Source organism: Mustela putorius, unplaced genomic scaffold (assembly GCF_011764305.1).
Source record: "Mustela putorius furo isolate JIRA1106 unplaced genomic scaffold, ASM1176430v1.1 tig00000127_pilon_pilon_pilon, whole genome shotgun sequence".
NCBI lineage: Eukaryota > Metazoa > Chordata > Mammalia > Carnivora > Mustelidae > Mustela > Mustela putorius.
Window position 1 is genome coordinate 762217 of NW_025421288.1, and position 21926 is coordinate 784142.

At 36.4% G+C, this 21926-nt stretch overlaps 2 protein-coding genes and 1 pseudogene across 2 annotated transcripts; 1 reads left to right on the forward strand and 2 right to left on the reverse strand.

Annotated features, from left to right (window-relative positions):
• Positions 1–3753: 3753 nt before the first annotated feature.
• LOC101684635 (olfactory receptor 4C46) lies at positions 3754–4683 on the reverse strand. Its single transcript, XM_004782055.1, has one exon. It carries the CDS (start codon positions 4681–4683, stop codon positions 3754–3756), a length of 930 nt encoding a protein of 309 aa, XP_004782112.1.
• A 5457-nt stretch (positions 4684–10140) lies between these two features.
• On the reverse strand, positions 10141–17239 carry LOC101686670 (annotated as a pseudogene).
• A 3766-nt stretch (positions 17240–21005) lies between these two features.
• Positions 21006–21920, forward strand: LOC101686384 (olfactory receptor 4C12-like). The gene has a single exon (XM_004782060.3). The coding sequence runs from the start codon at positions 21009–21011 to the stop codon at positions 21918–21920; it is 912 nt and encodes a 303-aa protein (XP_004782117.3). The 5' UTR covers positions 21006–21008.
• Positions 21921–21926: the final 6 nt, after the last annotated feature.

Genomic DNA, 21926 nt, shown 5'->3' on the forward strand with positions numbered 1-21926 from the left:
TTAAAAAAATTTTGTGAATCTATTGAGATGATCATATGGTCTTAATGTGATGTATCAGATTGATTTTTTGTATATTTTAAAGTAACCTGGCATCACAGAGTTAATCCCATTTAGTCATGGTGTATGATCTTTTGAATCCATTGATTTCAGTTTGCAGAGCTTTAGTTCTTGAACAATTAAATTTATGAGTCTTTGTATGTTGACAATCTATTTATTTTATTCTTCTATTTGAATTGTGTATTGCATGATACGGAATTAGTTGTTACAGTCCTTTCCCTTGAGAACATTAAAAAAATTTTCATTTTCTCCCAATTTCTACTTTTGCTGGCAAAAATTTTGATGTCTGTCTGATTTTTAAAAACTTCTTTCATAGCCTGTTTTTATTTTATAGGTTTGGTGTTTCACTGAGTTTCTAATAATAGACCAACTGACATTTTTAGAGTTCTATTTTTTTTTTAAAGTGATGGCCTGAGGCACAGGCATTTTTCTTTTAAGATTTTATTTATTTATTTGACAGACAGAGATCACAAGTAGGCAGGGAGAGAGGGAGGAGGGGGAGAAATAGGCTCCCTGCTGAAAAGAGAGCCTGATGTGGGGTTCGATCCCACGACCCTGAGATCGAGACCTGAACTAAAGGCAGAGGCTTAACCCACTGAGCCATCTAGGCACCTCTAGAGTTCTATTTTAGGATCAAAAAAAATTTTTTTTTGTTTTCTTTCTAAAAATATCAAAATGGCTATTTGATAGACCACTGAAAACCACCCATAGTTGACCAAATCACACTCTCCATAGCTGATCTAATACTTCTATGTTTTTTTTAAAGATTTATTTATTTATTTGACAGAGGGACAGAGATCACAAGTAGGCAGAGAGGCAGGCAGAGAGAGAGGGGTAAGCAGGCTTCCTGCTGAGCAGAGAGCCTGATGTGGGACTCAATCCCAGGACCCTGAGATCATGACCTGGGCTGAAGGCAGAGGCTTAATCCACTGAGCCACCCAGGTGCCTCTTCTTTTATGGTTTTATTGGCCATCTATGTGTTCAAATTTTCTACATTTCTGTGGCCTACATCTTTCTGAGGATCAGAAACATATATTTAATTGTACATTGTTACTTAAAGATCATCCAACACATTAAAAAAACATTAATCTTTTCTCTGTTCCATGTATTTGGTAATCTATTCTAGAAACTGGGTATCATCGATGAATCCTCTCTCAAATCTTTATCCTGCATCAAATTCTTTTATTTGTAGTACCAAGTATTTCTTGAACACTTTTCTATCTCTGTGTTAGTTTGGGATCCCCAGATGCAGACTTTGAGATGGGAATTGGACACAGTTGTGTCCACCAAACTCTGCCTCCTCACTGGCACCATGAGACTTCAGACATCAATCCTTTTGCACCCAAATCACCACTGTGACCTCTTACTACTCTCCTGTGGGTAGTCTCATCCTCTTCAAACCATTTCCCACACTGTAGCCATAGTTACCATTCTAAAACTCAAAGATTTTTTTTTTTTTTTTTTTTAGATTTTATTTATACATTTGACAGAGAGAAACACAGCAAGAGAGAGAACACAAGCAGGGGGAGTGGGAGAGGGAAGCAAGCTTCCAGCTGAGGAGGGAGCCTGATGCAGGGCTTAACCCTAGGATCCTGAGATCATGACCTGAGCCAAAGGCAGACACTTAATGACTGAGCCACCTAGGCTCCCCTTAAAGCTTTTTTTTTTTTTCTTTTTTAAGATTTTATTTATTTATTTTACAGAGGGTGACTGAGCACAAAGCAGGGGGCATGGCAGGCAGAGGCAGAGGGAGAAGCGGACTTCCTACTGAGCTAAGAGCCCCATACAGGATTTGATCCCAGGACCTTAGGATCATAACCTGATCCAAAGGCAGATCCTTAACCAACTGAGTCACCCAGGCACCCCCACTAAAATTCAAATCTAACTGCATCATTCACTAGCTAAAATCAAACTTCCAGTGTTTTTGAATTGATTAACATATTGAATTGGTAAGGTTTCCTGTGTACTCTTTTTCACCTCCTGGCCTTTGTTATGTATTCCATCTTCTAGGACAGTCCACCAATCCCATTCCTATTCATTGTACCAGCGGACTTATTTTTACCACTGCTTTCTGTTTTTTACATCTTTTCATCTAGGCATCTTCTTTTGATCCTGTATCTCTCCAGTGTGGTTTCATAGCACCTTGTGATTCTGCTATCTTATCATTTAAGCTTGTTGTAATTTTCTGCTTCATCCTGGGAGACTTTCAATGGATTCTAAGCTCTGTGGAGGCAGAAACTGTTTCTTTTTTTGTTCACCACTGAGGGGCCAGCAACTATCAACCTGTCTGATACATTTCTTGGGCTCAAAAATATTTGCTGATTATGAAGATACGACAAAAGGGGTGAATGGAAAATATCCTGAGATAGTTTTGTGTGTAGAAAGAGCCACATATTTTAATAATGCCATGGTACCAAAAAGTAAACTGATTAACACAGAAACATAATATAAGCAGGCCACATTCATAAGGTAACAAAATGTCACTGAAAGCGGGAGAGTATCAAGTTAAACTATTTTGCATATTGTAGTTTCATATGCTGTGAAATGTAGTTTCAATTTCATTCTCATCCTTAGTATAAGCAAGAGTGAAAACAAGCTAGTCTAGTTTCCCCAAGAGGTCTAGCCAGAATTCTCCTTACAGTTGAATCAGATAAAAGTGGGGAAGAATTCCCCAGTCTCCAGTACTGCTTTCTTGCTCTTTATTTTTGAATTTATTCATCTTCCTTTATACTTTTAATTAATTAAGTAATTAATTCAATATTTACTGTGCAACAGACATTATGCTACCTTGGGGAGACTATTGTTACACAGTAGGTAAGTACTTTACAGAGTATGACTGTATATTCAGTAATAAGGAATTTCTGTCCAACATCAAAATTTTTGAGTCATTACTCTTTCTGATGGGGTATCAGCATAAAATGAGTGATATGAACAATGCAAAATGGTTCTGAAGCCTACAAGAGACCTGGAAACCTGGAATAGTCTTTATTACCTACCCTTCAGAGGTTAAACTGCTAATGGTTTTATAGCCCTAAATAGTTACCTACCATAATGTTATAGGCAACATATAAAATCAATTGTTATATGTAAAAACCAAGCAGTTATACATGAAAAATTATTAGGTTTTTGTTATAGATAATGAACTAATATATATATTGTGTCCAGTGCTGTCTCTGGCTCAGTAAATGTTAACTAGTATATTTATCGGTTCTTTTGATCATCATTGCCTGGCAGTTAACAGCAGTTAAGGACATGATCTGGGAAATCAGTCAGTTCTGGTTGCTGGTTTTCCAATATATCTGCTTTGGTACCTTTCCATTTCTATCAGTTTCCTCACCTGTAAAGTGGTGATAATTTCAGTGCCTACCTCCTTGGATTGTTAAAGAGATTATTGCTTGATAGCAATAAATTCTAGTATTTCTTTAAGTTGTTATTAGAAGGAAGGCATACGAATCCATATATTTGGTTGAAGCTAGCAAACTAAACTCCAACTTGGTAGAATTTTCTGAATAAGCAGTGGTCCTTGTTTATGTTTTCTCTCTTTTCTTGCATTTATTTCTGTTATCCTCAAAGCAAAATTTATGATTAATAGTGGTTAGTTTATTTCTCCATCCTTTAACTATTACTTGCTGAAATCATGCAAAATGTCCTTTTGAGCTTTCTTTCCACTGGATCAGTGTTGAGCTCCAGGCACATTTATTTGTCACCTGAAACAGTTTTCATACTACACAATTTCTTAATGGCATTTTTCATTTGGGCATTTCTCAAGGTGTAGATTAAGGGGTTTAACATGGGAGTTATAATAGTGTAGAACACTGCGACTGCTTTATCAATAGATAAAGTAGCTGCGGGTCTCATGTACACAAATATGCAGGGCACAAAGAATAGGACGACCACTGTGATGTGGGAGACACAGGTAGAGAGGGCTTTGCGCTTTGCCTCCAAGCTGTGATTCCGGAGGGAGCGCAGAATGACCACATAGGAGACCATTAAGAGGAGGAAGTTTAGCAGACAGATGAATCCACTGTTGGCAGCAACAAAGAGCCCTAGAGTGTGGGTATCAGTGCAGGCAAGATTGAGCAAGGGGTTCAGATCACACATAAAATGATCTATGACATTAGGGCCACAGAAGGGTAACCGGAAGATGAAAAGGATCTGTATGGTTGCATGAAGAAAGCCTCCCACCCACACTACTCCCATTAGCAGGCTACACACTCGCCGACTCATGATGGTTGTGTAGTGTAAAGGCTTGCAGATGGCCACATAGCGGTCATAGGCCATCACAGTAAGCAGGATGCCTTCAGCACCTCCAAAAAAATGTTCCCCAAATATTTGGGTCATGCATCCATTGTATCCTGTAGTCTTCTTTTCATGGAGGGAATCTATAATCAGTTTGGGAGTATTGACAGAGGAATAACAGGCATCAATAAAGGAGAGATAGACCAGGAAAAAGTACATGGGGGACCCCAACAATGGGCTGGCAGTGATGGTGATCACAATGAGCATATTACCTACCACAGTGATGGTGTAGATGACAAAAAACACGACAAATATAATTTTCTGCATCTTTGGATTCTCTGTAAGCCCCAGTAGAACAAACTCTGTCACATTGTTCCTATTCTCCATGTGTTTCACCTGATAGTTAATTACATTGCCTGAAAAGAAAATAATTTTTATTAACATAACCCTGAATTTACTAAACTTCCCATTTTAATATATAATGCATTCTTGGATTTTATTGAATCGTGAATGCTTTTGAGGTTCTGTGTGTGTTGGCAATAAAGATTCTGAGTTATTGGAAATTAATCAAACTACCCCCACTGAAGTTATTGTCAAGATTATGGACATGAAGAACTTTTGTAAACACATAGGCAGGAGGCCATATGTGCACTTAGTCATCCCAAATGACCAAGAGTCTACGTTGTAGTAGTAGATTGTACACATTGTGCTAGCCAAACCTGAAAAAGTGGTAGTAGATGGATGTAGAGCTTCCAAATGCAGAGCTTCAGAATTTTCCCTTTAATCTCTAGGAAATGGGGAACATGGAAGATAATTAAGAATATGAGTGGGAGGATAAAGAAGAATGTGAAGGGGGGAAATTTAGACATTTTTTATTCTCCTAAAGATCTTTGTGTTCTTTGGCTGAAATGGGTTGAAGTTCAGTGAGGGGGTGGAAGGAAGACACAGGAATCCCAGTAGCAAACTATTGATAGTAGTTGAATAAAGAGTAACAGGGCATCTGTGATGGGAATGTAATCGGATACAAGAGCTACTTAAAAGTACTCATAATGTATGTTTTCCAAGTCGAATAACTTTAAAATAGCTAGTAATATATACGTTTGAATGACTGATTGCTGTGTGCGTGGCATGTAACAAATGCTTTGTATGCATGGTAACTTTTCGTATGATTACCTGTGTGGATGGTATTATATCACTCATTTTGCAGAAGAGGAAACAATCTCAGAGACTAATATTTATAATTATAATAATGATGGCAATATTAACTAAAGCTTACTGAAAAGTTAGTAGTGTACTCTAAGTATTTTTGCAGACATTTGGTTATTTGATCCTCACTACAAACCTACAGAGTGGTTACTGCTATCATTTTTATCCCTATATTACACATTAGGGAATAAAAGCCTAGAGAAGAAGTTAAGGACCTTGCCCAAGATGATGAGCAGCTAATAAAGACTGGAGCCAAGAAAACTCAGGTTATATTTGCTAATTGTTTTACCTCCCAATTTTTAATCCATGCCCTATATTGTTACTTTATAATAAACAATGTTGAACTAGTAATCTCTTTTTTGATATGACCATGATACCTGTAATTACTTTAATACTACTTTAGAGTCAAGCCCATGTGGAGCAGTTTCATCGGAAGACACACAGCACACACAGTGGCATATTGGAACTCTCGAATATTAAGAAAAATGTGGCACAGCTTTCATCGAATAACCCTTTTATCTTGGCCTCTCCCCTAGCCCTAAGTGTTTCTTATTGTAATATCTATATCTATATCTATATCTATCTATATCTATATCTATATATAGATTTTATCTGTATCTATATATAGATATAGATATAGATATAGATACAGATAAAATGGGCCACCAGATTCTTCTGCAAAAATATCAAAACAAATGATCCCGTGGTTAATTGTATTGGTTTGGAAATCAGAAAGACTGAAGTAGATTCCTTGTTCTTCCACTTGTAGTTTCTTTTATCTGGGCTGCATTACTTTAGACCTTACAACTCTGTTTCCTCATCTATAAAGCCAGAATGATAATACCCACCTAAAAGTTATCACAACAATTATTTGAGACATTGACCACACCTGTTTAGGATGTACACAGGATTTTCATTTAATTTTATGACTGTGAATGCCCTTATAAGATAGGAAGAATTGGCAGTTTGGGCAATAATACAGAGAAACATTTAACTATGCAATTGAACTTAGGAAGGTTCATCACCAATTTTACTCTCAAAGGAAAGATAAAGACTTGTGCAAGACCTAGCAGTGGATCCCAGAAACTGTTCTCTATGTTTGTGCTTGGGTGAAATAGCTGGTGACCTATATCATTTAATTTTTGTATTTGTGTGTTTGAAATGTAGTAATTTTTTGTTTTCATTCTCATGATTTTTTTTTTCATTATTAGGAGGTGTCTCCTGGCCAAAGCATGGTATCTGGTGTCAGAAAGCTGGGTCCTACCATTTGCTTAATCTCTATGAGCCCCCAATTTTTTAACTGTCCAATTAGCTAATGATATTCATGAATTATCTTTTGAAGCATTGGGATAAGGATAAATTATTTTATTACTATGTCTGAAAAGTTGGAAAGTAATGAGTAGTATATGTGGAAAGTAACAATCTTTAATAAAGCATCAGCAGTATTGAAAAACTTACCTCAGCTCTCTTAGATGATCTTAATGATGTTTGAGGGTATTCAGAAATAGCTCCGTCTTCAAACTGGCCTCTTCTTGTAATAAGTAATTTTCAGTATGAGAAATGTGTCACACTTGGGAAGAGCCTATTCAGATAATTCACTCTCAACTGAATAGTTATTAAGTAATTGTATACATTGAATGTATCCACTTTTGGGAGCTATATATAACTCCATGAGTTTTATAACTCCACGAGTCTACTAAAATGAGTGTTCTTATGAGTCCAAATCTTTATATCTAGCCTAAAGCCTCAAAACTTTTTCACAGATAATTTGTTTGAAATGTGTTTCCTGGTTTTGAATTTAGAATGGATTCACTTAAGACACTACAGAGAAATGATCTATATATGGCTCTGGTCCTGCAGGGCAAGAGGCAAACAGTGTGGAGAAATCACATTCAGGTGGTTCACTCTGCCTACAATGAATTTTGCTCTGGAGAGGTGGAGAAAAACATTTTCACCTTGCCCGGTATGGATAGTTAAAGAGGTTTCCATCAAGGTTCAGGGACCTTGTCTTGTAGTTCTTGTTTCCTCTCCCAGGAATTAATTATCTCTTTTGATGAAGGGCTTTGTCTTAAAAAAAAAAAAAAAAGAAAAGAAACAGTATTCTAAAGAGACATGTTGAGAAACACTCATTCTTATGTGGGGAATTGTATTCTCTACACTTGGAACCTAAGCCTGTTAGTCTCTTTCCTCTATGTCCTGGATTTTTAAGAAAGCTGTGGAGTATAACAAATAGCATGGAGGACATGAGGAGTTAGAGAGGAGAAGGGAGTTGGGGGAATTTGGAAGGGGAGGTGAACCATGAGAGACTATGGACTCTAAAAAACAATCTGAGGGGTTTGAGTTGACGGGTGGGTGGGAGGTTGGGGTACCGGGTGGTGGGTATTATAGAGGGCATGGATTGCATGGAGCACTGGGTGTAGTGAAAAAAAAATGAATACTGTTATGCAGAAAATAAATAAATAAATTTAAATAAATAAATTTAAATAAATTAAAAAAAAAAAAAGAAAAGAAAGCTGAGTGCCACGTGAATAGCAAGGTGCCATAATTCCAGCGGTGCTGTGATGTGGTTTCCCTACAGGCTAATATCACAGAAGTTTCTTTTTTCTCATTTATATTAAACCTTTATTGGAAAACCATAACTGATTGCTTGACAGCTAGAGCAGTGAAAGCAAATGGAAATGGCTGCCATTTTAAAGTTCTTGGCTCTAATAGCTCTTTTTCTTTGATTTATTGAAGAATCACGAACAAACAAAATTGTGTGCATTTAAGATGTATAACTTGATATGTTAACATAAGAATGCATTGTGAAATAATCATCACAAATAAACTATTTAACATTTTCATCACTCACAGTTACTATTTGTGTGTGTGTGTTTGTGTAGTGAATAGTTAAGATCCACTCTTTCAGTAAATTTCATATATACGATAGAGTATTGTTAACTACATCACATTGCTGTATAATTATCCATTTTGCATAAGTGAAACTTTCTTTCCCTTGATCAATGTCTTTCTATTTGTCCCTCCCCCAGCCTCTGGCAATACTCATTCTGTTCTATGCTTCTGTAAGTTTGACTATTTTAGATTCCACATCTAAGCAGGATAATGTAGTATTTTACTTTCTTTCTCTGATTTATTTCACTTAGTATAATGTTCTGCAGGTTCATCCAGGTTGTCACAAATGGCATTTCCTTTTTTTAAAAGGTTATATATTCCATTGTATATATGTTTCAAATTTTCTTTATCCATTCATCCATCAAGGAACATACAGGTTGTTTCTCTGTCTTCCATATCTTGGTCATCATAAATGAAATTAGATGTAGAATAAATTCCCTAAATGTATGGTTTTTTTTTTTTGAGAATAATTAGCTATTCTAGGCACTTTTGAAATTCTACATTTCTGAATAAATTTCAGAACAGATTTATCAATTTTTCCAATAAGCCTGTTGGGGTCTTGATTGAAATTACATTGAAAATTTAGAAATAAAATGGTAAAAAATGGGTTTTTTATTCTATCAACATGGTACATCTCTCCACTTATGTATTTAATTTTTTTAGCAGTGTTTTCTAGTTTACATACACAGATGTTGAATATATTTTAAAAATGTAACCCTAACATTTCATTTTTAAAAAATAGTATTGGACATAATTTCAATTTCTAATTGTTTAATATTATTGCAGAAATATAGTTGATTTTTTATATAGATTCACAAAGTATGACTTTGCTAAGTTCACTGATTAGATCAACTATTTACCTTAGCACACTTAATATTTTCTCTGCACACAATTATGCCATCTGCACAAAAACATTTTTATAATTTTGCTTCTTCTTTTCTTATTTATTTGAGAGAAAGAGAGAGAAAACCAGTGGTGAGAAGGAACAGAGGGAGAGAGAGAGACCAGCAGATTGCCTGCTCAGTGGGGCTTGATTCCAGGACAGAGAGAGCATGACATGAGCTGAAGACAGATGCTTAACCAACTGAGACACTCAGGTGCCCCAGCTTCTTTGTTTCTAATCTCTGTGTGTTTTATTCCTTTTTATTTTCTTGTTTCAATGGCTAGACCTAGAGTACAATATATAATAGTAATAGTGAATGTATATCTCTACCTGTCTCCAAGATCAAGAGTGGCATGCTCTTAGGGAGAGAGTATTCATCATTAATGGGATGACAGTTACAGATTTTATAAAAATGTTCTTTATCAGGCCAAAAAAATAATTATCTATTGTTCATTTGCTAACTTCTAAAAGAAATCTTAAATCTGGGTTGAAATTTACCAATTTCTATGCATCTTTTGACGTGATCATGTAGTTCTTCTTTATTCTGTAGTGACTTATACTGAGGGATGGTTGGATGTTCAAACTCTGTATTATTATGGTGCATTATTATTTTTAGAAACTACTGATGGAATCGACTAACTGGTATTTTGTTAAATGTCTTTTGAACATGTTCATAATGGATATGTGTTTGTCAATTTCTTTCTAGTAATGTCATTTAGTATTTAGGGAATGCAGGGTGATATAATGAGTTGCATAATGTTTTATCCTCTATGTTTTGAACGAGTTTGTATGGGATTAGTTTTATTTATTTATTTATTTATTGGGTCTGTCAGTTTTTTTATCGAACATGTTACAAAAAAGTTTTAGTCAAAAAGACCAAAGTTCATGTCATCATCACACTCCTCAGATTCTTCTTTCTCTTCCCATTTTCTTCTCCTCAGCTGAGGCAGTGATGGAAGAGAGAGAAGGACCTCCTGCTGATGCGGAGGGAGCTGCTGGGCAGGTTCACCTGCCCTAATGTTGTTGGCGAAGCTCCTGATGACATTGTCCAGGGCCTTTACAAACAAGCCTGGCCAGAAAGGTTCTACTGACTGCTGAAATGATGTCATTGATCTTTTCCACATTCACCATATTGTGGTGCAGGATGAGGGCTGAATAGATGCAGGTAAGGCCTAAACACAGGTGATAGTGTGTGCAAGTGCTGGGTGGGCCCTGCTGGGTTTGGTGCTAGTTGCAGCATGAAGTTAGGGCCTCACCACAATGTAGACTTACTCTTTTCTGTATGACTGAGAATCTTAGCAGTAGCTAAGGAAAACAATAATACTTATTTCTATAAAATACCTAGTAAGTAAAAAAATATGTAATTAAAAAGTGAAGCCTTTGGGCCTGGAGTTGGTTTTGAGAAGGATTTTAACCACACATTGTATTTCTTTACTGATATAAGACTATTCTGGTTTTCTATTTCTTCTTCAGTCAGATTTAGTAATACTTTTAAAATAATTGGTTTTTAGGTTGTTGGATTTTTTGGCTTTAATTTGTCATAATATTTCCTACTATCCTCTTAGTGTCTGTAGAATCTGTAATGCTGTATTAGCTTTTATTCTTTTTTTTTTTTTTTAAGAGAGAGAGTGTGTGTGCACATGTGTGAGTGGTGGAGGGAAGGGCGAAGGGAGAGAAAGAGAGAGAGAATCTTAAGCAGACTCCACACCCAGTGTGGGTCCTAACCCTGGCTCTGTCTCACAACACTGAGATCATGACCTGAGCTGAAATCAAAAGGTGGACACTTAATTGACTGAGCCACCCAGGCGTCACATCTTTTATTCTTGATATGAGTAATTTGCCTATATTTTTTGCTCTTATCCTTTCTGACATTTCCTCTGTCCTTGTCCCCTCCTCCTCACTATTCTGGCTAAGACATTGTCAATTTTATTTAAGCTTTTCAAAGAACCAGCTTTTTGTTTCATTGATTTTTTTCTACTGTTTTTCATTTTTGGTTTAATCAGTTTTTATTCTTATCCTCATTATTTCCTATCATCTACTTTCTGTTTACTTTCCTCTTATTTTTCACCTCTTTAGGTCAAAATCTTTGATAATTGATTTTAGACATTATTTTTTTCTAATATATACATTTAATGGTCCAGATTTTCATCTAAGGACTTTTAATACTTTTAGATATTCTGATATGTTGTGCTTTCAATTTTATTTCCTTCAAATTTTTTTTTGTCTTGTGATTTTCTTTTTTAATTGAGGTAAAACTCACATATCATAAGAGTTAAGATTTTAAACATTTAAAACTTCACAATTCATCACAAATGTAGTACATTTACAATGTTGTGCAATCATCACCAACTACCTAGTTGCAGAACATTTTTCTCACTCAATATCAGTTAAATAGTCAATTTCTATTTCTCCCCTTTCCTAGCCCCTTGTAGTCACTAACCTGTTTTCTGTTTCTACAGATTTGTTCATTACAGATATTTTATATGCATAGAATCATACAGTATATGGATTTTGTGTCTGCCTTTTACTTAGCATAATGTTTTCAAGGTTCATCCATGTTGTAGCATGTAACAGTATTCTATTACTCTCTATGGCTGAATAATAATCTACTGTATGGGTATACTACAATTTAGTTATCCATTGATCAGTTGATAGAAATTTGAACTGTTTTAACCTTTTAGCTATTGTGAATGTTGCTGCTATGAAAATTTTTGTACAAATATGTTTGAACACCTGTTTTTAATTCTTTTGAGCATATATCTAGAAGTAGAATTGCTGAGTGGTATGATAATTTTATATTAAATTTTGAGGAACCACCAACTGTTTTTCCACATCTCTAGACCATTTATTTATTTATTTATTTATTTATTTAATTTATTTACATAGAGGGAGAGAGAGAGTAAAAGCAGGGAAGGAAGCAGGAAAAAGGAGAAGAAAGCTTCCACTGGGCAGAAAGCCTGATTCCAGGGCCCTGGCATCATGACCTGAGCTAAAGACAGATGCATAACTGATGAGCCAGGCAGGTGTCCCTCTAGACCATTTTACATTCTTATAAGTAATGTATCAGATTTCTAATTACTCCTTCCTTGCCAACACTTATTTATTTCCTTTTTTGGAAAAAAATATGGCTACTTGAAGGATGTTTGTTATCTTATTGTGAGTTTTATTTGAATTCCCCTGATTTGCAAATACAGATGGTTCTTTCTGTTCAATTTGGGTACCTTTTATTATTATTTTCTAAACCTAAATTCCATGGTAGGAACTTGTAATGAAATGTTGAATGGAAGTATTTAGAGTAGACACTCTTGTATTGTCCTGACTTTACGAAGGAGGCTTTTTGGTGGGGTGTAGTTGTTTGCTGGTTTAGTGTCTGTCTGAACTATTTTTGAGAAGACTAGAGGTCTTACTGAAATAAAGAAGAAAAAATGATATAGTTTGGAAGGGAATTAAACTATGGATTTCCAAACTTTGTGGTTTTCTATGTAGAAAAATTATGACTGCATAATAAGTGAATGTAGCCATATTGCTGTATAAAAGGTCAATATATGAAAATATGTTCTCTGTACCAAGAATAAAAACATTGGAAAATTAAATTGCAAAACACTATTGACATTAGATAAAAATGAAAACACTTAGGAATAAACTCAACAGATTATGCAAAAGAGCTTTGGAAAGTTTATACTACCTGATTTCAAGACTTCATATAAAGATACAACAATCAACATAAGATAAATATATACAAGTATATAGATATATAGAACAAAATAGAGAGTTCAAAAATAAGCCAGCACACACAGAATTAATCGATTTTCACAAAACATTGTCAAAAGAGTTATGGAGAAAGGAAAAGTCTTTCCACCAAAAGGTGCTGGAGTAAGTAAATATTCATTTGGATAATAATGAACCTTACCTTGTGAGTCACATCACATAAAAAATTAATTTGAGGTGAATCATGTACATAAGATAAGAGTAAAAGCTGTAAGTCTTCTAGAAGAAAGTTGGAGCATATCTATGAAGACTTGGGTTTAACAAAGATTTAAGTTAACATCAGTTAGTTTTAGAATTTAAATATCAATATCCAAACATCACCTATTTTCGAAGAAAATACAGGTGAATATCTTTGTGACCTTGAGGTGTGCAATTTTTTTCTCAAAGAAAATAAAAAGCCTTTTTTCATAGATAAAAGATATATAAACACCAATATTTAAACTCTGAAATGCTGTTAATTGGAAGAACCTTGAAATAAATGTAAGGACTAGAAAACATCTGTAAGCAATGATTATTGCTTACAATAATAATGACCTTATGTAAGTTGAAAACAGAGACAATTGGAAAATGGGCCAATGATACTAACAGGCATTTCAGCCAAAAGAAAGATGTGGTGAATAAACACGTGGAGTGATAATCAGCTTAATAGTAATTTTGGAAATCCCAAGGAAACCCACAATGAGATAACATTCTACAGTTGTTTAATTTGCAAAAATTAAGAAGTTCGAGACTACCATGTGATCCAGAGGATATGAACAAATGGGATGTATTTTACATTGCTGCTGGAAGTATATATATATATATATATATATATATATATATATATATATATATATTTAAATATTTTATTTATTTATTTCACAGAGATCACAAGTAGGCAGAGAGGCAGGCAGAGAGAGAAAGGAGAAAGCAGGCTCCCTGCTGAGCAGTAAGGCCGATGCGGGGCTCAATCCCAGGACCCTGGGATCTTTAACCCACTGAGCCACCCAGGAGCCCCTGCTGGAAGTATATATTAATGAAACTATTTTGGAAAATAATTAGGCATTATCTAATTATCTTGAACTTCCAATAACCTTGATTTATAGGTTCAACTCCTACATACATACTCAAGCAATAGTTGGCATGTGCCCATCTGTAATTGTGTACCAGAGTTGTCACAGCAGTCTGTCAGTAATACTGAAAACCTGGAATTACACAGAAGTCTGTCAACCAACATCAGCTGAAAACAGATTCTTAAAATTTTGGTGGAAATTTCATCTCAAGTTTGAGATTTTTTTCTTCTGGTAGGAATATGACTGTCAAATGTCTACAATAGTCAGACTGTGGAAAGGACTGAGATGTCCATTGACAGTGATGGTCAAACTGTGGAAAGAGCCAAGATTGTCCATCAATGAATGGATAAAGAAGATGTGGTATATCTATACACAATGGAATATTACTCAACTATCAGAAAGGATGAATATTTACCATTTACATTGATGTGGATGGAACTGGAGGGTACTATGCTGAGCAAAACAAGTCTGTCAGAGAAAGATAAGTATCATAAGGTCTTAACTCATATGTGTAATGTAAGAAACAGGGCAGAGGATCATAGGGGAAGGGAGGGAAAACAGAATGGGAAGTCATCAGAAAGGGAGAAAAACCATGAGAAACTCTTAACTATAGGAAAGAAACTGAGGGTTGCTTGAGGGGACGTGAGTGAGGGATTAGCTAACTGAGTGATGGGCATTAAGGAAGCACATGATGTGATGAGCACTGGGTGTTATATGAAACTGATAAATTATTGAACACTACATCTGAAACTAATGATGGAATATAAGTTGGCTAATTGAATTGAAATTTTAAAAAAGGAAAGAAAAAGAAATATGGCTGCCATTCATTCATTTATTAATTCCCATGGGTCTATTTAACCCTCAAAACAATAAGATGTACTGTTAGTCCCTTTTTGGAGATGAGAAAAATTAAGTCTGAGAAAGCTAAATAACTTATTTCAAGGTAAGGAAACACTTGACACTGCTTAAATTGGAGGCTGGGTCTGTGTTTATGTGAGGTCCAAGTGCTTTAAGTTGTCTTTGTTCCTCTTTCAAATGAGCCAGTTATAACTGGGGTTTTTCAGTTGCTTGATGTATTTTAACTCTTCTGCTCAAGTAATTTTCAGCTAATTGATAATGACAATGAAAGCTTATAGTCAACTTGAATATGTGATTGGAAAAGTACAATTGATTGGACTTACCTCTAACAGAATGAAACCACAAATGCTCTTGGTGGGCTCACACAGAGACCTTATTCATTGGTCACATTCACCACATGGTATAGTCCAGCTCAATCCCCTCTTCTATATATCTGTTCTCAACCTTGGGTAGTGGTTTTATTTTTGTTTGTTTTTTTTTTTGTTTTGTTTTTGTTTTTTTTTGGCTTCAACTTAAACATCACTTCGTCCCTGAACATTCTACCTTCACCCCAGTTTAATGCATGTTCCCATCACAGCACTATGTTCTTTTTTATAATGCTCACCACTGTTTTTTTTTTTTTAATTTTTTATTTTTTATAAACATATATTTTTCCCCAGGGGTACAGGTCTGTGAATCACCAGGTTTACACACTTCACAGCACTCACCAAAGCACATACCCTCCCCAATGTCCATAATCCCACCCGCGTCTCCCAAACCCCCTCCCCCCAGCAACCCTCAGTTTGTTTTGTGAGATTAAGAGTCACTAATGGTTTGTCTCCCTCCCAATCCCATCTTGTTTCATTTATTCTTCTCGTACCCACTTAAGCCCCCATGTTGCATCACCACTTCCTCATATCAGGGAGATCATATGATAGTTGTCTTTCTCTGCTTGACTTATTTTGCTAAGCATGACACGCTCTAGTTCCATCCATGTTGTCGCAAATGGCAAGATTTCATTTCTTTTGATGGCTGCATAGTATTCCATTGTGTATATATACCACATCTTCTTGATCCACTCATCTGTTGATGGACATCTAGGTTCTTTCCATAGGTTGGCTATTGTGGACATTGCTGCTATAAACATTGGGGTGCACGTGCCCCTTTGGATCACTACGTTTGTATCTTTAGGGTAAATACCCAGTAGTGCAATTGCTGGGTCATAGGGCAGTTCTATTTTCAACATTTTGAGGAACCTCCATGCTGTTTTCCAGAGTGGCTGCACCAGCTTGCATTCCCACCAACAGTGTAGGAGGGTTCCCCTTTCTCCGCATCCTCGCCAGCATCTGTCATTTCCTGACTTGTTGATTTTAGCCATTCTGACTGGTGTGAGGTGATATCGCATTGTGGTTTTGATTTGTATTTCCCTGATGCCGAGTGATATGGAGCACTTTTTCATGTGTCTGTTGGCCATCTGGATGTCTTCTTTGCAGAAATGTCTGTTCATGTCCTCTGCCCATTTCTTGATTGGATTATTTGTTCTTTGGGTGTTGAGTTTGCTAAGTTCTTTATAGATTCTGGACACTAGTCCTTTATCTGATATGTCGTTTGCAAATATCTTCTCCCATTCTGTCAGTTGTCTTTTGATTTTGTTAACTGTTTCCTTTGCTGTGCAAAAGCTTTTGATCTTGATGAAATCCCAATAGTTCATTTATGCCCTTGCTTCCCTTGCCTTTTGCGTTGTTCCTAGGAAGATGTTGCTGCGGCAGAGGTCGAAGAGGTTGCTGCCTGTGTTCTCCTCAAGGATTTTGATGGATTCCTTTCTCACATTGAGGTCCTTCATCCATTTTGAGTCTATTTTTGTGCGTGTAACCACTGTTTTTTTTTTAATAGTTGAATTCTTGCATGTGAGGGCAGTGACAATCTCTGGGCTATGGGGGCAGATATGTATTTAAATCCTAGTTTTATAGAGTGCCCGGGTGGCTCCATCAGTTAAGCCTCCAAATCTTGATTTTGGCTCAGGTCATGATCTTGGAGTCCTGAGATTGAGACCTGTGTTGGGGGTCTTCACTCAGTGGGGAGTCTGCTTCAGGATTCTCACCCTCTCCCTTTGCCCCTTGTCCCACTCCACACCTGCCCTCTCTTTCTCTGTGTCTAAAAATAAATAAATAAATAAATAAATAAATAAATAAACAAATAAATTTTAGTTCTGCCACTACTCACTTCTGATCTTGGGTATATTACCATACTCACAGTGCCTCAGTTTCCTCATCTGTAGAATGAAAATAAGAATAGTGCTCATCATAAAGCGCACCTCATGTAATGCATTTAATAAATGTTTAATGTATTTAGCACTCAATAGTTAGTTACTGTCATTATTAACATTGAACAGCACTATGCTTGGTACATTTTAGATCTTCCATGAACATTTATTGGAAAAAAAAATGAGACATCTAGGTTCTAACTGTAGCTTGATAATTATCTTATTCCTGTAGATCAATTCTAACCCTTGCAAAAAATGTCCTTCTGTGGTCAGAGAGAATATAGGAGCAAGGGAGAAGCATTTTGCTGCCATTTTGGCAAAGGCTGATAAAATTAACCACTCTTCCCTTGGGAAAACAGCATAGAGGTGAGTCACCACTTAAATAAAACTGGTGTCTTTTGACTGTGAGAACTGAAAGAGTTGAGAAACAGGACTCTGTGGATTCCTTGGCAGAGTGAACCACGAAGGCAGTGCCTTTCCCTGGCTATGTCTGTGGCTAGACATGGGGAGCTAGTGAAATTATGGGAGAAAGGGGGAGCATCCTCAGGACCAAAGTATGTAGCTCAGCACTGAGCATAGGTGTTCTGAAAAAAGGCTCAGAAGAATTGGCTTCAAGAGATTCCTCATCCCAGAGACTTTAAGTCAACTGCTGATGTTTTGGTAATTGGATTTTCTTTTTGGCTCTAGAAATGGCTGCCATGTTCTTATGGTCTATATTAAGTCTCTCACACCAAGTTCTGCAGAAAAAACTTAAAAAACCTATAGATTTCTGTGAATACCATAGAAATAGAAATGTGCTAAGTTGCTGAAATCTCCCCCACAGCCCCAACCCAAATTACATTTAAATACAAAGTGAATGTGTCTACTCTCTGGGTTTGCTTACTATCTGAACAAGTCAGGCCAGGATGAGAAGTCCCAGACATACAAGATATGGGGAGGATTGGTATATAAGAAGAGCACAATTTTCTTCTTCTTTTTTTTTATTTAAAGATTTTTTATTTATTAATTCGACAGAGAGAGAGAGAGAGAGAGACAAGCAGGCAGAGCAGAGCGGCAGGCAGAGGGGGGCGGGAAGCAGGCTCCCCACTGAACAGAGACCCCAATGCGGGGCTCGATCCCAGGACCCTGAGATCATGACCCAAGCCAAAGGCAGAGGTTTAAACCACTGAGCCACCCAGGCACCCCACAATTTTCTTCTTTTTGATTTTACTTCAGAATTTTCTTTTCTGGAGACACTTTTTTTTTTTTAACTTTAAGTTTACATAAATTAACATGACCAAGACTCTAGTTTTATATACCTTGGATTGAATGGAGTTTAAGTATTCTTGAGTCTGCGAAGGACCAACTATCGACAAGACAATTGTTTACAGCCCTCAGCACTGAGTTAGGCAAAAATGACTCTTTTTTTTTTTTTCCTGATAAGTTTGTATGTAAGGATAACCTATGACTTCTTGATTTGTCAGCATTTTTCTCTGATGTTGATCCTGAGGGCTATAATCAGCAAACAAGCTTGATAAAAAGTTTAGACTTTAAGTACAGCAGTTATTGGAAATTTTACAATATACTTAGTAAGTCTTTCTTAGATGACTTCGTAGTATGTCTACTTTTCTCTGCTTGTCTTTTTTTTTCTCTTTTCCTTTTTGGTTTTATGTTTTCTCCTCTTCTCCCTTTCTGTCTCTACATCCCCTTTAATGCTCTCTCTCTCAAATGCTTTCTAATATATTGGCTATCACTGTGGATGTAAAATTGAATAGGATTATAAAACTAGTAAAGCACAACACTGTACAAAGCCTTTATTTGAATAGTGAACAGGATCTACATTTAGATTCCTGTTTCCTGGAAAAATCTATACTTAGTCTAAGAGTCAAATTTGGAAGTACATTATTTTTTGTTTAGAATATGTCTTCAGCAAATCAATTAATGAATAGACAATAAATCCCCAAAACAAAGCAAGAAAATAAACAAAAAGTAAGTATTTATATTAAAGATTCTTTTAGTCACTTGCTGTAATTTTTTAAAAGATTTTATTTATTTATTTATTTATTTGACAGCCAAAGATCACAAGTAGGCAGAGAAGCAGGCAGAGAGAGAGGAGGAAGCAGGCTCCCTGCTGAGCAGAGGGCCCCATGCAGGGTTCGATCCCAGGACCCTGGGATCATGACCTGAGCCAAAGGCAGAGGCTTTAACCCACTAAGCCACCCAGGTGCCCCATAAAATTTTTTTTTTAATCTGATGACCTTTCTTTTTGACATTTGTCACTGTTTTTCTTTCTTTCTTTCTTTCTTTATTTCTTTCTCTTTTTAAAAGATTTTATTAATTTATTCGACAGAAAGAAAAATAGCAAGAGAGAACACAAACAGGGTAAGTGGGAGAGGGGGAAGCAGGCTTCCTGCTGAGCGGGGAGCCCAATGAGGGACTTGATCCTGGAACCCTGGGATCATGTCCAGAGCTGAAGGCAGATGCTAAATGACTGAGCTATTCAGGCATCCCTGTCACTATTTTTCTTATTCTCCTGTTTCTTCTAACTTGTTCAGCTTACATTTTCAGAATCTTTGCCTTTTGGAGATGTTCAGAGACAATTTTGAAATATTTCTTTGGTGATGCTCCTGTGAGAACAATAAAACCATATTAGCAATAATAGTAAATTTAAAATTATTTAACCTCACAACACTCCTAAATACAGATATATTTAGTCCCTAATTAAACAGATGAAAAAAGTTGAGGCACAAAGAGATAAAATAAATTGATGTTGTATAGTTAGTTAGTTAGGGGTGCATCCCAGATTCCAAGCTGTCTTTGGATTTTAAACCCATTTCTCTTTGCTCTTTTTCCTTTATTTCTGTCCCTCTTTCCATTGCCTCTTGTTTATCTTCTCCCTTTCTCAGAGAATGCTTTATGAGTGTTTACTTTTGGGGAATACAAAAATGAGTAAGTTACAATTTCAGTAAGGCACATTTTTGCCTTCAAGGATATACCCTGTTGAAGAAAAAGAGAAGAGTAGGAGACAATGTGGCCAGTACTCTAAGGGCCATTTGCCACCTTCTCTGATATTGGGAGGTGCTAGCAATACCATTTTTAGTCCCAAGGAAGTGGAGAAGCTACCAAACAGAGAAAGTAGGAAGTAAATATGGCTTGTGAAAGAATTTTTATATGTGTTTGAGTCTTTTCATTTGACCTCAATTAGAACAAATTAGATTTTTCACTAGTAAACATGTCCAGCAATGTTGGAGGTAAAATAGGTAAATCTTTGGGTATAAGTGAAGGTACCACATGTATGGCTATCTCATGGATTGGTTCTTCCATATTGTTGCATGATATTTTTGTGATTTTAAACGTTATACATTTTTGTTGTAGAAAATTAAAATAAGGAGTACCTGGGTGGCTCAGTTGGTTAAGTCTCTGACTCTTGTTTTCAGCTTAGGTTTTAATTTCAGGGTCATGGGTTTGAACCTGCCTTAGGTATGGAGCCAGCTTAAGATTCTCTCTCTCCCTCTGCCCATTGTGCTGTCTCTCTCTTTCTCTGTCTCTGTCTGTAAAAAAAAAAAAAATCAGGAAATTATAAAGAACAAAAAAATACCATCTATATTGTTATTTGTAATAATATAAGAAAATGAGACAGTTGATAGAATTTTGTGCTTGTTTTTGACTTCTGTAAAACTAGAAAAATAAGGCACTCCATGAATATTTATTCATTAGGTAAAGATGTCATTATTGAGGATGAGTGTGACTTTCTTTTCAGGGAAGTCACTTGTCGCTTAAACTGAATTGATGGAGTGCTTGCTTCAGCAGTGCATATACTAAAACTGAACTGATGGAGAAGATGAGTAATGTGACAGAATTCATCCTCCTGGGCTTGACTCAAAATGTGGACCTTCAGAAATTCTCATTTGTTGTGTTTTTAATTGTCTACTTGGTCACTTTGGGAGGCAACTTACTCATCATGATCACCATCAGCACTAACAGGACCCTGGAAACTCCCATGTACTTCTTCCTGTGTTACTTATCTCTTATAGATGGCTGCTGTTCTACCTCCATGACCCCTAAAATGCTTGCTGACACTCTTACTGTGAGAAAAATAATCTCTTTTAGGGGATGTATGACTCAAGTCTTTGCTGAGCATTTTTTTGGTGCTGCTGAGATTATCCTTCTCACAGTGATGGCCTATGATCGCTATGTGGCCATCTGCAAACCCTTGCACTATACAACCATCATGAGTCAACAGGTGTGTAGCCTCCTTGTGGGAGTGGCCTGGGCTGGAGCTTTTGTCCATGCAACCATTCAGATCTTCTTCACAGTCTGGCTGCCCTTCTGTGGCCCCAATGTCATAGATCATTTCATGTGTGACTTAAATCCTTTGTTGAAACTCGTCTGCATGGACACTCATATCCTTGGTCTCTTTGTTGCTGCCAATAGTGGGTTCATCTGTTTGTTAAACTTCCTCCTTTTGGTGGTCTCCTATGTAGTCATTTTGCACTCCTTAAGGACCTATAGCTTGGAGGGGAGGCGTAAAGCCCTCTCTACCTGTGTCTCTCACATCACCGTGGTAATATTATTCTTTGTGCCCTGCATATTTGTGTATCTGCGTCCAGTGATCACCTTTTCCATTGATAAAGCTGTGGCTGTGTTTTATACCATGATAACTCCCATGTTAAACCCTTTAATCTATACCTTGAGAAATTCAGAGGTGAAAAATGCTATAAAGAAGCTCTGGATCAAAAGTTGACTTCAG